The sequence below is a fragment of the Indicator indicator genome, chromosome 29, assembly GCF_027791375.1.
Source record: "Indicator indicator isolate 239-I01 chromosome 29, UM_Iind_1.1, whole genome shotgun sequence".
NCBI classification, from domain to species: Eukaryota; Metazoa; Chordata; class Aves; order Piciformes; family Indicatoridae; genus Indicator; species Indicator indicator.
In genome coordinates this window covers 6,276,186-6,292,034 of record NC_072038.1, presented here as the reverse complement: position 1 = coordinate 6,292,034, position 15,849 = coordinate 6,276,186, and the positions used below count along the sequence as shown (strand labels likewise).

General features: G+C 38.0%; 1 protein-coding gene across 1 annotated transcript in view; it reads right to left on the bottom strand.

The window, feature by feature from the left end:
• The window catches only part of TBCD (tubulin folding cofactor D), a 118,643-nt gene that overhangs the window by 49,653 nt on the left and 53,141 nt on the right, over positions 1-15,849 (bottom strand). The window contains exons 15-17 of the mRNA XM_054393655.1: positions 10,326-10,383; positions 4,956-4,985; positions 2,012-2,097 (exon numbers count right to left, since the gene is read on the bottom strand). Of these exons, the coding sequence (XP_054249630.1) occupies positions 2,012-2,097; positions 4,956-4,985; positions 10,326-10,383 (174 nt within the window). The remainder of the gene's footprint in view (positions 1-2,011; positions 2,098-4,955; positions 4,986-10,325; positions 10,384-15,849) is intronic.

The following is a 15,849-nucleotide window of genomic DNA, read 5'->3' as shown; positions in this document are numbered from 1 at the left end:
ATTGCTCACAGGAATCCAGCAGTACCAACCTTCACACCTACACAGCTTCCTTTCACACAGCAGCGTTACGTACAAAGTGTCCCAGGACTGTTTTATCTGGGTGGGGAAAGGACAGCAAAAGATTCTACATCTAGAATATGAACCTCAAGCAGCTTTTTCCAGCTACGTAAACAATTACATCACCCTAAGCCATACTAATCAGAAAGGTCCATTTTTCTTGCTAGATCATAAATGATAAAAGTTTTCCATGCAGTCAGATATAGACTTATACACTTTTCCTTTGATGTTACTCAGGCAAAAATAAGGAAATAATTAAGTACTGACCCACATAATTACATCTCACTAGAAGAGCAAAGTGGGGAAAACTTTTAAAAGTAATACAATGAATGATACAACAAATACTTTACAAAAGAGTTTGATTAATGACGCTGAATATGGTTTCAAGGAATCATGCTACTAACTAAGATTATTTATAAAGAATTTACACATTTTTTCTTTCTGTTGCACAAGTTCAAGAAAGGTACAGGAGTGGGAGAAAGACTTCTACAGTAAAAATATTTTCACTATATAAGGCTGAAAAAAAATCACACTAAAAGGAGTAATAAATATGCATTTGAAAAGAAAATTAAAAATTAACAATTCAGCTCTCAAAAAGTAAGGAGAACATAATTAGTCTCCAAGCCAAAATTATAAAACAGGAAAATAAAAAGTGCTCTTTCAATTTTGAATATTTTTAATCTTCTACTAGTACAAAATGCCAGATTCAAAAGCGGCACCGACGTTCGGTGGCTCCAGAGCGGCTTCAAATACCAGTCCAGTGCATTTCCCCATCCCAGCCCAGCAGATGAGAGCTCTGGGGAAGAGTGTGGGAGGAGGGTGTGGACCCCAGAAGGAACAACAGTAGGTAAAAGGTGAAGATATGGGCAGACTGCAGCGATGATGCACAAAAGGGACAATATGGAGGTGGACAGATTTTTAAAAATAGAGGACAGAGAAATCCAGTGCAAATTGTTTGAAAAACTGGTCACTGGGCGTCACAAAGCTGGCAGCAGAGCATTAGCCATCATATATGCGGTTGCTATTTCTCTTCCCCAAGAATATAATCCCCTCAAGCCTTTCTAGCCTGTTGCCTTCTGAGCTTCATGCAACTCCACAGGGCAATTTACCTGACCTGTCTTAAAGCGGTCTGAATCACCTTCTGTAGGTGCCTGTCTCTGCATTGGCTATGGAGAGAGGCCAGACACCTAGGCGAGACTGTCTGCCTTAGACAGCAAAGCTAGAAACCAGCCCTGAGTCTTTTTCATCTTCTCATGAGGAAGTGCAGTCTTACGTTCATTTTAGTCACCCTGTGCACCCAGCGTGCCTCTGAGTTCCCCTGACTTCAGCACTGCTGTATGTTGAGATAGTTGACCAGAACAGAAGGCAATATTCCAAGACAAGCCACTGATCAGCAGCAGCAGCACCACACCAGCTTGGTATTTCCCATTATGTTCTTTGCAGATTCCATACTGCAGTGATCAGCTTGTATTCTCAAACACTGCTGTATACTGTGGTTAGATTTTCATTGGAAAATATAATCACTCAAGTTAAAAGCCTATTCACAGGCCAAAAATTCACCACCTTAATGCAAGGTAATTTTATAAATGGGTGGTTTGATTGTTTTTTTTAAACCCACATTGGTCTGTCTGCCATCATAGCAGCCTCTCCTTCTACAACTCTCCAAAATCCCCTAGTCCTCTCTAATCTCGATCATCGTAAAACAGTTTTGGGACACTTGCAAGTATTGCCTCTTGGCTGCTGCTGCCTCTGCATAGACAAGGAAATCATGGCCATATTTTCACCATGTCTTATGAACAATAAGCAGTTTGCTGCAGAAATTAAAAAAAAAATTCTAATTTATTCAAAACCAACTAATAAATGTCATGTTCAGTAACGTGAAACAATCAGACAAATATTTCATTATGTAAAAGAGGTGCCACATGTTTAAGAAAACTAATGTTTGGTAACTTACCTTATAGTCAGATAACAGTTAACTCTGTTACCAACAGCAAAGTAATCAGCTGCAGTTAGAATGTCTATACCATGTGGAAAAGTGCCCTACAAATACCATAGGAAAGAGGAAAAAAGTAGGAAAACATTATTTTAAAATGTAAAATACTTCCCAAACAGGCAACATTGTTGAAAACAAACCTCCTCCTACTACACTCCAAGCACTGAAAAAAATACAATTTCATTTCTAATTTATAGCAAAATCACTTGTACTAAAAGCAAAGGATATTGGATATATAAACAGCAGAATCATTGGCTTCACTTACGAGGCAGTGATAAACAGCCCCAGTACTATGGGACCAGCTAATAAACTATGCAACAGCTTTCAACTCCAAGTAAAATCCAAATATCTAGTGAATGTATGACTAGGTATGCACAGAGAAATTATTTCTCTGAAAGAAGGTTCAGATGAATGCAAATATGTTTTCAGTTTATGTGAAGGTACAAGTACCTGCTGAGAGTTGTATGAAGTACAGAATTAGAGATTCAGGCACCAAGAAATGCATCACATACATATAGAAGTTCGATTACTTCTATTTGTTTCTACTTACACATATATTTTATCACTTACTTACTCATGAACTAAAAAAATGGGGGTTAGTTTGGTTTTAAAGAGAACTTCCCAGCAAAGCCTGAAACACTGAGTCCTACAGACCTATCACACTTAAGACATCACTGCTCAAAACACTCTAGATTTAGAAGACAAATTATCTTTCTAAATACGAAATAGCTACCTAAAAATTTGCCTTTTTATATAAGTAATACAATTCAGACATTCAGATTTTTGATTGGCTCTGACTGATTTAATACAGTATTATGCAGCAAGGCTGTTTTGGAATGGAGAAGGCAGCACAGCCTCCGCAAACCATAATTAAATCCAAATGGAAACCAGCCAACTGAAAGACACTAGGCTCACTTACAACAGGGACAATCATATGATATTTAAGCAATAAGGCTATGTGGAAGTACAGGTTCTGGATATGATACAGTTTTGTTTGTTTACAGCTCACTCATCCTCTCCACATTAGGATACAGCCATGCAAAAATAGTAGAAAATATCTCTATATCTAAGCCTGAATAATTAAAGAAGTATATACTGCAAGCAGTGGGAAGCTGTCAGTCACTACTGTGGAGGTCTTGTTCTGTGAAGCATAAAGGCAAAATTAAAAAACCAAAACAAACACCACCACCCAAACCTCTGGAATCTGACTGAACCAAGAAGGAAAGACAAAATATTTAGGGCTTATCCAAAAGACCTTCTCAGAAGTGAAGTGGATGCTCTCTTCAAAAGTCTACTGAAACAGTGATTAGAGAGAAAAACGTACACACAAGCAATAACTCTGTCTGGTTTATAGCCAAACATCAAGGCATACAATGACAAATATACGAATGGAGAAATCACAGCTAAACAATTTCAATCCAAGCTGTCAGTTGGACTCTGCTATTTATTACTTGGCTGTAATTGTGCCAGTTTGATGCCATCTCACCGAAGGTCACAGTGCCACAGTGTGTCAGTGAGACAACAAAATTACTGACACCAAGCTCATGAGTACAGAGGTCATGGCCCATGGGAGAGAGAGTTCAGAGGAAAAGCTAACAGTTTCTACTCTGTTAGAACACTTAAAACTCACTTCTCCAATATAAAAGTTTGTCCTACTAGACATTTGTACATTTCTCGGGATTTATGCTTTAAAAACAAGCAAACAAACAAAAAACCACACACACACAAAAAAAATTTGTCTAACTTTTGATTTCCATTTAGTGTAAGTTACAGTGTGTTCTTTGCAGTGTGATATAGTTCTTTCTTTGAAGCCATGAAAGCAGGCTCTTGGGTTCAGGATATGAACTGTGAAGGTGAAGCAGGCAGAAACCAGGAAGTAAGCACGGTCAAGTTTTTTCTCCACCTATTTAGTACCAGCACTGTTAGTTCTGCTGGAGAGTGTGTTTTAGCTCCTTCCAATTCAGAGAAAGGGTGCTTTCAACATATTACATCCAGGAAAAAACTACTGAGGGTGTATCTACTCATTAAGTAACCATTTTTCTAGGCAATAAGGAATGGTACAGTAAATAAAACTTCTGAATTTCTGTAGGAACAAACTGGAGACTAATGAAACAAAACCTTACTGTTTCACTGCAAACTCCTTAAAATGCCAGCAGAGAACCTGAAGTTGTGTGTTCTACCAGCACTAACATATTTGAATCATGGGTCAAGGTAGAATCACTATTAGTAAGGAAACGTTTCGGTTGGAAACTAACAACTCCAACTGAGAAATAAAGACCTTCACAGAATCTTTGCTACATGGAAGCAGTTCTAAACCTCACAGCACTCAGGACCCCTAGCTCACCTGGAACTGGAGCCACACTAAGGTGTTTACTTCATTCAGTACCTCACAATGTAGAATCAGGCTGAGTTGCTGAGTGATGACTAAACCTCTCCAGGGCAGTAACTACAGACCCAGGGAAGAGTCACGCTGGCGTCTACTTATCACAGACCTAGTTCAGTCAGGTCACCAAAGATACCTACCTTCTTCCTTCTAGTCTTCTTGCACATTTTCTCTGCAATTAACCTAATTCTATCTAGAAACACACACAGCAGTTACAGACCCATTGTTCTAAAGGAATAATACCCTGGCTCATAACAGAGAGATCTTCAGGAATGGTATCAGGGAAAGCTAGACAACATTTAAACAAAAACCCCTTACAGGGATCAGAGTACTAAAATAAAACTCACATCTCAGAAAAATATTCCACAAGAAGTTGTTTGCTGGTAACAAAAATAATTATTTTGTGACATCCTTTTACTCAATTTCTCTGAAGCCACGGAGTCTAAGTTTGATTTTAGGCACTACGCATTTACAGTAACCTCCAAGGCACTACTGAATGAAGATTCAGGAAAGTTACCATACCTGTCTCCCAACATTCTCCTGGAAGGCAGCCTGAGGAACAGAGAACAAACACAGCAGAACGAGTCAGGTTTGCTTCTTGATAAACACCAGATGATGGATTCAAAACACACAACAATATAAATGACCCATGGCTTTTCTTTTTTAAATAAAGTAAGCTTTGTCAGTAGAACAAGCCCACAGGGCTTTTTTGTTTCTGCATCTCTATGTTCTGCTGTTCTTAAAGCTGTATGTTGCATGACAGCAGTTTAAGATTTACTAGTAGTAAGCTAGTCACACCCACAAGAGTGCTTTTGGAGTACTGACACAAGGATTTGCACTGGAATTGAAAGTCAACACCTGTAGACAGCAGAAATTGAGACAGCTCACTTTTGTTGGACTATTTCAACATAATTTGCTAATAGTAGGCAAGACACACATCTAGAAGGACACTGAAATACTGAAATCCTCTGGATACTTCTCTTAGGAAATGTCACTCTATCCACAAACAGGCACCTCCAGCACTTGTCACCTGACAATTTAACATACATGGGGGAAGTCCCAAACTTCACTGAAAATGCCACAAGAATTTTGACAGAGAGCTTCTGCATTTCCCACATACATACAGTACAGATGTGATAATCCACCTGTAAAAACCAAAGGTTAAGTTAGCTCAGCAAGATCTCATAGTCTGCATGTGGAGCAAGCACTCCCACAATGCAGGGGAAGCAAGCCCTGCTGTGGCCAGAGTCTCCTGGTGCACTTGTGAGGTTATGTCTCTCTAGGGTAACGACTGCAGTTCCTGTAGACTTGCCCAGGCTAGTTCAGCTCCTGCTTGCAGTGTATCCATTGCAGGACACGTAGCACAGGCTGACTCGAAACCACTCACCCACCACCACAGCAGGTTTTGGAGGCCACCTTAGCCTCTCATAGTCACAGTGCCCCTGAGCTAACCAGTTTAAGGATTGCCTTGGGCAGAGCTGCATGGGCTCTCTGCCACAGTGCCGGCAGGGTAGATACACCCTTGGGCAACACATACACCAGCCTCCAGAACAGGAAGACGAGCTGTAGCAATGCCCTGTGCTTGTGCTTTATTGTATGCTGGAGCCCAGATCTGGCAGGGTTTTTTTTTTTTTTCACTCCTCGCCTCTCTGCCAACACATGCTCCCAGTGAGGATTTGCCAGGACATAGCTTCAAGTCACCCTGCATCATTTACTTACTTTTACTTACACATTAGCTTTAAATCCCCTTTTATGCTACTGAGACCCTTTTACTCAGCACTGGGACGTTTCACCAAGGGTGACGCTCTCAGCTATCATACCCAAGGGATTTAGTGGTTTAATTGCTGCTCAGACAAGTGCCTTAATGAGAAAAATCTGTAAAGCTTGTTTGGTTTTCTTTTTTACATCAGAAACTTTGATACCCAAACAATGTAAATCTGGTCTCAAACTGGTGAAAGTTTGATTCCACTTAAAATACAGCTGTGGACACAGGACTCAAATACACTGTGGTAAAACCATTGTCTGCAGGCCCCCACCCGTTTTCCAATGCTGCAGCAGACTAGCTATGGTACACAAAGATTTCACAAAGCTGTTTTACTTACTGTAGGAATTACTAAATTCTACTGCTGTATCACCATTTACTAACTTCCTTAGGAAAAATAAAAATCATGAAAATGTAAGAAGTAGGCCAGCAGGACGAACAAAAATACTTAGTATTCATCTGATGTAGTCTAAACATCCAATTTACATGTTAATTTACATCTAATTGATTAGTTTATCTATAAAAAGCATCCAACTTTAACCACTGTTTAAAAAGAGAGATCCTATTATTGCCTCACTATATTTGTCAATGATTTCAATGTGATAGCATTGGAGAAAAAAAAAAAAAAAAAATCAGTTACAGGGTCTGACATTTGTGTTAAGAATTTACAATTCACAGAAGTATGAAGAGATATATGGTAACTAGCAGGTGCCTGCATACATAGCTCAGTAGCCATAAAATTTTCCAGTTGCAGGCTAAAACTGTATAGTAACTTGTTCTACAGCTGGTTGTGGGAGGCTCATATGCGTCACCAAGAATCTCTTGCAGCTTCAGCACTGCTATTGTGCATTTAAAGAAAAAAAGCTAAAAGGTGCCTCTTCTGCAAATGAGTTTTCAGCCAACAATGAGGAAATTTACTGTGAAAACCAGGATATTCAAACAAACTCAGAAAAAGTCCTCAAAAGGATGTAAAACAAGAACCCTAGAGACACATCTGGAAAACATCACCACTGGCTTTGCAGACAATGCACATTCTAATTGTGACAATTTAAACACATCACTGTTCTAGGAGAACAGCATCTTAGCCCAATTTTAGCAACAAAAATGTGATATGGTAAATTATTTTTCCTGGATCTGAAGGAGCACATTCAACAGAAAAAGCTAAAGGGAAAACCATCTGCACAATTTTTTTCTGTGAAAGCTTTGTGAGAGACAGGAAAATAGCAATATGAAAATAATGAAACCTATTGTCCATCCAAGTGAAAAGGCCATTTTCTAGAGCTCATTTCATGTTCACAAAATTCCTTCCTTGTTCCTATAGCAATCTTTTAAGGTTTCACAAAAGATTTTTCTTCATAACACTTAGGAGATTTTCAGTAACTGAAAACATTACTATTTCAACCATACTTTCAAATGACTGCAAATTCTTAAAATACTTCAATTGTTTTGCAATATTAATTTTTCATTTTTCATGCAAATCCCTTCAGGATATGGAAAAAATGGATGTAAAGATCCTAATTTAAAGATTCCTTGATATCAGAATCAAGGTGATCAACTAGCCTTGTAGTCTGCACACTTTGCTTTCACATAAAACCTGAAAAAAATTTTTTTCTAAGTTATGACTTCAAAAACTATCAACCAGGAGGATAAAAAACAGCCTCTCTTTTAAGATGTCAAAAGCTGAATGGAGCCCAATTCCAGATCATTAATTCATGTGATGATTCCTTATAATGATTATTTATGAAAGAGTTGCATAAGTCAGCTCAGGATGCTTTTGGAGCTTCAAAGAACAGTCTTGTTTTATTCTTTCTAACCTCAGGGTTCAAAATATCTCTGTACACTATTTTGTTTTATTGGTGCTCTGCATTATAATATATTGCATATTATAACAGATGGAAAATCTAGTAAAACATGTTTATTTAAATACACATTTAACTGTAGTGATGACTGGAAATAATTAGGACTCCCAGGTATTTTTCTTCAGAACTGCAGTAATGCCTGGAAAACACAGAATATTTTTTTGCCTGCCTTTCTAAAATAAGAAAAAGGGTTTCTGTACTCTCATAACTATCCATCAGAATAGCAATTCAAGCAAAATAGTTCTAAATTAGAATGTACTAATGAAAAAATTAGTAAGACCGGAGGTAACTGAATTGCAGAATGCTCAATAGCTTGGTTTAGGAGAGGAACGTGAGAAGAAACTGTACTGTAGTTTGTACTCATTTGAAATATGGAAGCACAATTTGCAATAAGCTTATAGCATCAGCAAAGGTATCTGATTTAACACCACATTTCATTGTCAAACTACTGGTTTATGCTTAAACATAGAAACATGATGAACATTACACATGACAGGTCAAGCAGTACACTTGTAGTAGCACTGTTAAAAACAATGTCTCTTATTCATGTATACTACTACTGGTTCCTAGGACAAATTCCATAGAGCAAATAAATAACTGACTTATCACCATCTATGCTCCTTAATGTTTCCTGTTGTTCTTAGGAAAGCAAAGAAAAACAAACTTTGTTTCCCTCGAAGGATTTTATTTGAATACAGTCACTTGAATTAGCCAGGAATAGTAAATTGTAACATTTAGGGGTTGATGTTAAAAAAGTTGGTTGGGGCTCTGAGCAACCTCTTCAGGTAGAGCAACCTACTCTAGTTAAAGATGTCCCTGCTGACTGCAGGGGGTTGGGCTAGAACTTTAGAAGTCCCTTACAACTCAAACTAATCTAGGGGACAGTAGTATTGCTCACATTCATCAGTTGTACACTATGCAAAGAATATGTTCTATTGGTTCTCAGCAATTTACAGTATCTTAGCTCCCAAGCTTTGGTTTTAACCTATTTAGACAAAGTGACTTGTGATATGATTACACAAGCAACTGACTCATTTCCCCAGTAATTATGCCACAGCTTCATTCAGCAGCTTAAACTCTCAAGCAGAGGTGTGGCTAGAAAAAATAAGGATGCTATCCAGATATCCCTGAGAAATCCCTCTTATGTTAAAAATATGTTAACTTTCAAAATTTCAGTCAAAAATTAAGACAGGCCTGTTAATTAATTTGAATGTTCCAAAGACTTTTGTTTGGGTTTTTAATTTTTTTTTTAATGCATTCACAGCAAAGTTTATTCCCAAGGACAGAGAAACCTGGTTCTTTGACAGACATTGTTTGAGTTAATACAGTTACAGGGTGGGGGTTTCTACCTTTGCATAAGATAATTTACAGAATCATAGAATCATTCAGGGTTGGAAGGGACCACAAGGATCATCTAGTTCCAACCCCCTTGCCATGGGCAGGGACACCTCACACTAGATCAGGCTGGCCAGAGCCTCATCCAGCCTGGCCTTAAACACCTCCAGGGATGGGGATTATCTGCTAAGACAACTCGTAAGTCTTTAAGAAAAAAAAAAAAAGAAAAAGCAATTTCAATATATACAACACACTGATTTAAATTCTCAAAGTTTCTCAAGTCCTAGAACCTCTCCTCCAAAAATTCTCTTCCATTAAGAGCCATCATGCATTCTTTTCAATTCTCAACAGCATAAATATTGTCTGCAGGAAGGTTCCACAGAGTGCACTTTGGTATCAGTCCTATTAACTAGATAACACTGTCTAATGGATTTATCTCTATCTTTCAAAAATTCCCAGTCCTGCAGGAAGAGTTTTATACAACAACAGAAAATATGTTTGAAGGACAGAAATTCTAGGCATTTTCAAGTTACCACAATTACAGAACAACTGTTGCTGAACAATGAGAAAAGTGTAACTTCACAAAACTTAACAGCTTGGTGACATGAAAAAGACAAGATGTTTGTATACTTGTAAGACACTTTTGTCTTCGATATGGTGACTAGAAAATGCTAAATAGCTCTTTCTTAGTTACTTTATCTTAACCATCACGACAACAATGGAGCACATTGTGGACTCTGGCCACAAATCGAGATGTGGACCTGTGGATTATATAACTTAAAATCTGAATCCACATCATATTTCTAAGGATTTAAAAAAGCATGTTTTTGCTCACATCACAACATATTGTTTATACACTGTAGTTCCACATAGTTAGTCTATAAATTATTAAAAGAAATTTAAAAAACCCATAAAAGTTAAAATGTAGTAACTTACAGAAGCAGCTCTTCTGCAATTAACATCCCGATCAAATATGGCAGCAATAACCAATGCACTGAGGAAATAAAATGTTTAGTATTAGTACCACAAACATGAGAACACATCTGTAACACCATCATCTCAACATTTAGACTTCCAAGCAGAACACATAGCATTTCCTCCAAGGAACATTATTTACAAACACGGACTAAAGTTGGAGTTGAAATAACCATGAAATTTCCTCCTTTCTCTAGTTTGCTGTGGACAGACAACTGCCATCCTACTGTATCAAAGCAATTTAAGGTGAAAGCAAATACATTTTACTGCATACAAAGGGTTTTTACTTTAAATATATAGCAGGAGGTTAAACTTGAATGTAACTACCACCTCTAAAGTAAGACTCATACAGCGCAATTTTAAATTAAAACTTGGAAATACAGTTTCTCAACAGCCAAATGCACAGCAAGTCTTATGTAAGGCTTAAGCAAAACTAAAAGTTAAGCAACAGAAACTTGCAGCTATCTCTACAAGAACAATCACATCCTGTAACTAACAAAAATCAGAAAACAATATGCAAAACTTGCTAAAAGGTAACCTGCAAGATAAATTGCAAATCAGTTTTTTTTTAAAAGGTGACCTGTAGACAGAGTGGCATGATTACATGAAACTATTTCTTTGTGCATGAACCCTGCAGAGTTTAATTCTTCTACCTCAAAAGAAATGCCACACAACAGGACAGAGAGAATATATCCCAAGACAGAAAGTCTACAGCTTTAGAAATCCATTTCCAGCATTCAATTAACTTCAGTGACAAATAAACATCACTTCAGGAGAATCATTTAAGCAGAAAATTATTCTTTTCAAACTCTGAAACTCATCATTACATTATTTATTGACTTCAGGCAAAACAGGAAATAAGTAATGGCTGAAAAGTAAATCTAAGATACCTTTGCTTCAGCATAAAGATATTAATTACACTGATAATATCAAGCTTCCCTGGGTGGCAGCTATCAGTTTCCTACAGTGAAGAATACTGCGTTGTTAAAATTCACTGAAATGCACAATCAGTGTTGCCTCTGTAATTTCAGTTTATCTCCATCAAGGAAAACAAGTGACAGAAAGCAAGAACAAAATGACAATAAACCCCAGTGAATTATTCTAAAGACAGTTAACACTTTCTTATTGCTCCTTGCACGAGCATTTCCTCTCACTGCCACACAGACACTAGGTGATAAGACAAAAAGGAGGGCATCCAAGCCATAGCAGCTGGAAAAAGCAAATGTTTGGGAAGCAATGCATTAGGAAGTAGCACACATAGCTAGTTGCTGACAAAAGTGCTGGGTCACACGCAGCATCTTCACACAATCTTTGCTAATCTTCTTTTCTGCCATACAGAGAAACTTAATACGTCTTAAATGCCCTTTAAAAATGATATATTTTTAATACCATGAATAGCTCTCGTAAATCTTTTAATTGCAGAAGAGAACATTCAAAACTTAGGAATTGGATGAAAATCATCCTGGAAAGCAAAAAGAAGCAACTTTCTGCTTGATGTTTCCAACTACAAAGACTAAAAAGATAAAACGCTATATACAGTCAATCCTTCAACATTGTTCTCATCTGAGAAAATAAAAAATTCACAAAGAAGCAAACAAAACAAAACAAAAAAACACTTCTCAAAAACCAAAACTGCAATAACAAACCACCATTACGCTACCAAAACAAGTCCGGAAGCTCAGAGTCCAGACTACTGCCCTTACTGTGTCAAAGGTACCCTGAAGTGTTACAGAGCATTTCTGAAGAGGTGTGCTGGGTCAGACCAAAATTCTTCCAAGTCTTCTTCTTGTCTCTGACAGTGACCCAAAAGGGACACGTAGGGATGAGTGTAAGGACAGACGTATGAAATACTAACAAAGGTTATGCAGTCTTTTCAAACTGAAAATATTAAAAAACCAGCACTGGATAATAAACACTGCTCCTTGACTCTCATGTTTAGACTTAAGAAGTGGTTTATTAAATATAATGGTAAATAGTTTCAGGTTATTACACACAAAACCTCTTCTTATAATCAAACTGTACTTTTCAATTTTTTTCTTATTCTTCTGTTACCTTGAGACAACCCTGTATAGGTAAAACCAGGAAAACAACATACTGCCTGTATGATGCCACCCGCATTACTCAGTGCTCCAACTGAATACTGTGTTGAAGAGCCACAAAAGAGAAAACCCAGGAATTTTGTCATTGCCTCCACAGCCCCATACTCCATTCACTGTTTTATGTTAATCCATTTAATAAGTATTTTAAACTTATCAAGTTTATACTTAAAGAATAGTTTATACACAAAGAATTTTTTTCAAGTTAATTCCTATTTGAAAATGCAGACAGAGTCTGCTGTAACACAGGGATTAGCAAGGAAAGCAACATGTCTAAGATGAAACATGTCTAAGGTGTCTTCACCTGTCTGCTTTGTCGTGGGAGTTTATGTGATACTCTACCAGGATTTCCTAACATAAAGAAACTGTTTATGTCAAACAAAGTGGGATTTTTTTTAAGCTAGTTAAAGAATCATGTCTTGACTTGCCTGAAAGGTACCACACCTGACTACTAACAGGTAGAGCAAAGAATGGGTTTGCATCTTGCAGTCTCTATGAAACGCCTTTTGTAGTTCCTTGAGGTATATTTAGTCTTATGCACGGCAAGCAGTTGAGCGTGCAATAAACACAAATGGACTTGAAAAAGCAAGTTCCAATTCTATCAGTCAACTAATGATTCTCCTTTTCTTCCCTATCTCTTTCCCTCTCTCCCAAGTACTCACTTAACTGGCTTTAGGGAAAGTTAAAAGGACTTAAAGCACGTCAGCGGCTGGCTCACTTCCTCAGACCAACACCAACCTCATTACCTTCCCCTGATAAGCCAGAGAGAATCAGAGAGCAGAGACCAGGCAGGTGATAGACATCAGAACAAAGAAATATCAGGTCACCTTCTCCTTCTAAGCACATGATGTACCTGACAATACATCTGAATTTCCTTTATCACCTGTAGCAGGCACCTCTAGTCTACACTAGTCACACAGGGCAAGAAGTTTATCCTAGTGCTAACATCTGAGAACTTGCTGCTCTGAATTCAAGCAAACCACCCTGATGCTGCAAGAAGAAAACAAACCTCAAACACTCATCACAAACAAAATGGTTTTGAGCAATCCAAGAACTTGAAAATAGGAGAAAAGACCAGGTCCGACTAGCATCATTGAGAGCTACTGCAAACAGCCTTTTTTGCCCCTCTTCAGTCATGGCAGTACCCAAACTGGAATGGCTACATAGTGAGCTGGATGAGGAACACAAATCTAGGCTTAATGAATTTTTCTTTTGCTAGCTTTTCTTTTTAAAACCTGAGAAGGTTCCAATTTCACTTTATCACACATGCGACTGTGCTATGCTTAACTGCAGGCGCCATGCAGGTGAAGGAGTAAGCAAAAGAGGCTGCTTCAGCCAGCACTGATGGGGCAAAAGCCACCCAGACTACAGGGTCAGATTTAACTCCTCCTGTTTCTCTAGGCAAGAAACACTGCATATTTTCACAGCCCCTCTAACCCAGCTTAAACTGAGCTCTTACACTTTCTGTAGCTACCCAATGGCTTACACTGTTTGGTGTGTTGCTCCAGTCCCAAAGTTTTGGTTGTAAAATGATTAAAGTATAATAAATACACAAGCAGAAGTGAGCAATAAGACAAATGTTCAGAACAGGAGCTACAAATGCTATTAAAAGAAGAAAAAATAAAAGGTATATGATGCCCCTGCAGGAAATAAAAGTGCAAGACACAGTAGGCACACAACTCTCTTCTGAAGGCAAGATTCAAATACATAAAAGAAAGCTATTCTCAATATTTCATCATGGTACAAGATATAGCTCAAAGCAATGCTTCAGATTTCCCCAATTCTGCAGAACAATCTTGCCCTGGAGCAAGCTACATCACTCATCCATAACCACACCTTCCTATCCCCTCCCCCTTCCCTTCAAAAACAAGGCAGCACCACAGGGAAGGCAAAGCCTCCTGAACTCCTACACTGCACGCACAGTGTGCATGAGCATGCTGCTGAACAGGAGACAGCAGCTCCGGTCCAGTAATGATTCCTTTACTGATTACCTACACCATAGGATGACAGATGAATGAAACTGTTCACTGTCCAACAGTTGTGAACAATTCAGATAGCCAGCAACAATTTAATCACTAATTGTATAATGGAGTAGAAACACATATGGTTTCCTTTTTATTTTCTATTTAGATTTTAAACAAAACGGTTTAGCTTCTTACTGTGCACCTGCCACTTTACAGACAGTAACTTCCACACCCAAGGGAGCTGGAATCAAATTACTTGTGTTTCCAAGTTACTAAATTAGGTTTAACTTTCCTACTAAGTAAGCATAAAAAGAGAGTATGCATGTAAAGACTGAGAGAGAAAAAAATCTTGGTCAAGCAGAGCTTCTATAAAGACATGCTTGAATAGCAACTTCAGTACATGCATTTCAAAATGTAGTAAAGTTATCCTGCAATAAAAGTGAAGTTTCATCTAGTTAGCCAAGAATTTTCTTTTTGTGGCCCACTAGTTTGAACAGATCAGGCAAGGTTTCAGAAACCAGTTTAACTAGACTTTAAAAACTAAATTAGCAAATGTGACTAAGTCTGACTTGTTGAAATATGGATAGGGATAAACTGACATTTAAAATATGAGCCAGTGCTATTAGAAATACTCTCAGGCAGGAATTTCTAGTAAGTGTTCTGTACCTCTTTATTTTTGTTTAAGAAGAGTGGCAAGGTCAGGAAGGAAAAGGGCTGACTTATGATCTACAGCAATCTAAGTCTAACTTCAGCATTCTGACAATTTCATCACTTCAAAGCACTTTTGTAAGAAAGCAGAGAAGAATCAGCTATCACTGGATATGGAGACATATTTCTTTTAAAACACAAATTTTACCAAAAAAATTAATTTTATGCAGCTTAGGGTGATTTTTCACTACTCAAAAGTGAAATATTTATGTACCCTGACTACTGAAAATACAGAAAACAATCATAACACAACGATTTGCAGTCAAAAATAGGCCAAATCCTCCCCCACCCCCAATTCCTCCTCTGCTTTAATCTTTAACTACTGTACCACAGCCTGAATCGGTTGTGGGGTAGGACCCACCTTAAGTATCATACTTCTGGTGTTTTGGTACCCAAGTGAGTTTCCCAATAAGGTACACTAACATGTGCCAAAGGCCATGACATGAAGCAGTTCACTAATTCAAAACCTTCTAGTTACCCCCAGTTCCAGCTCTACCACACTGACCACCTGGTCTTTCAAGTCCGAGTGTAGCAACCAGCTACTCATGCTCCAAGCTCAGCACTGCCTGTGTTCCTCCAGCCAGTCTGTGAATGAAGGATAAACTACTTGCCATTTCTAGCACCAGGTCACCAAGTTCAGGACTGGAATCACTCATGACATTTTCTTAAGGAGACAATATTTCCCTTCAGGTAAGCAGTCTCTTATTTTTCTCAAAG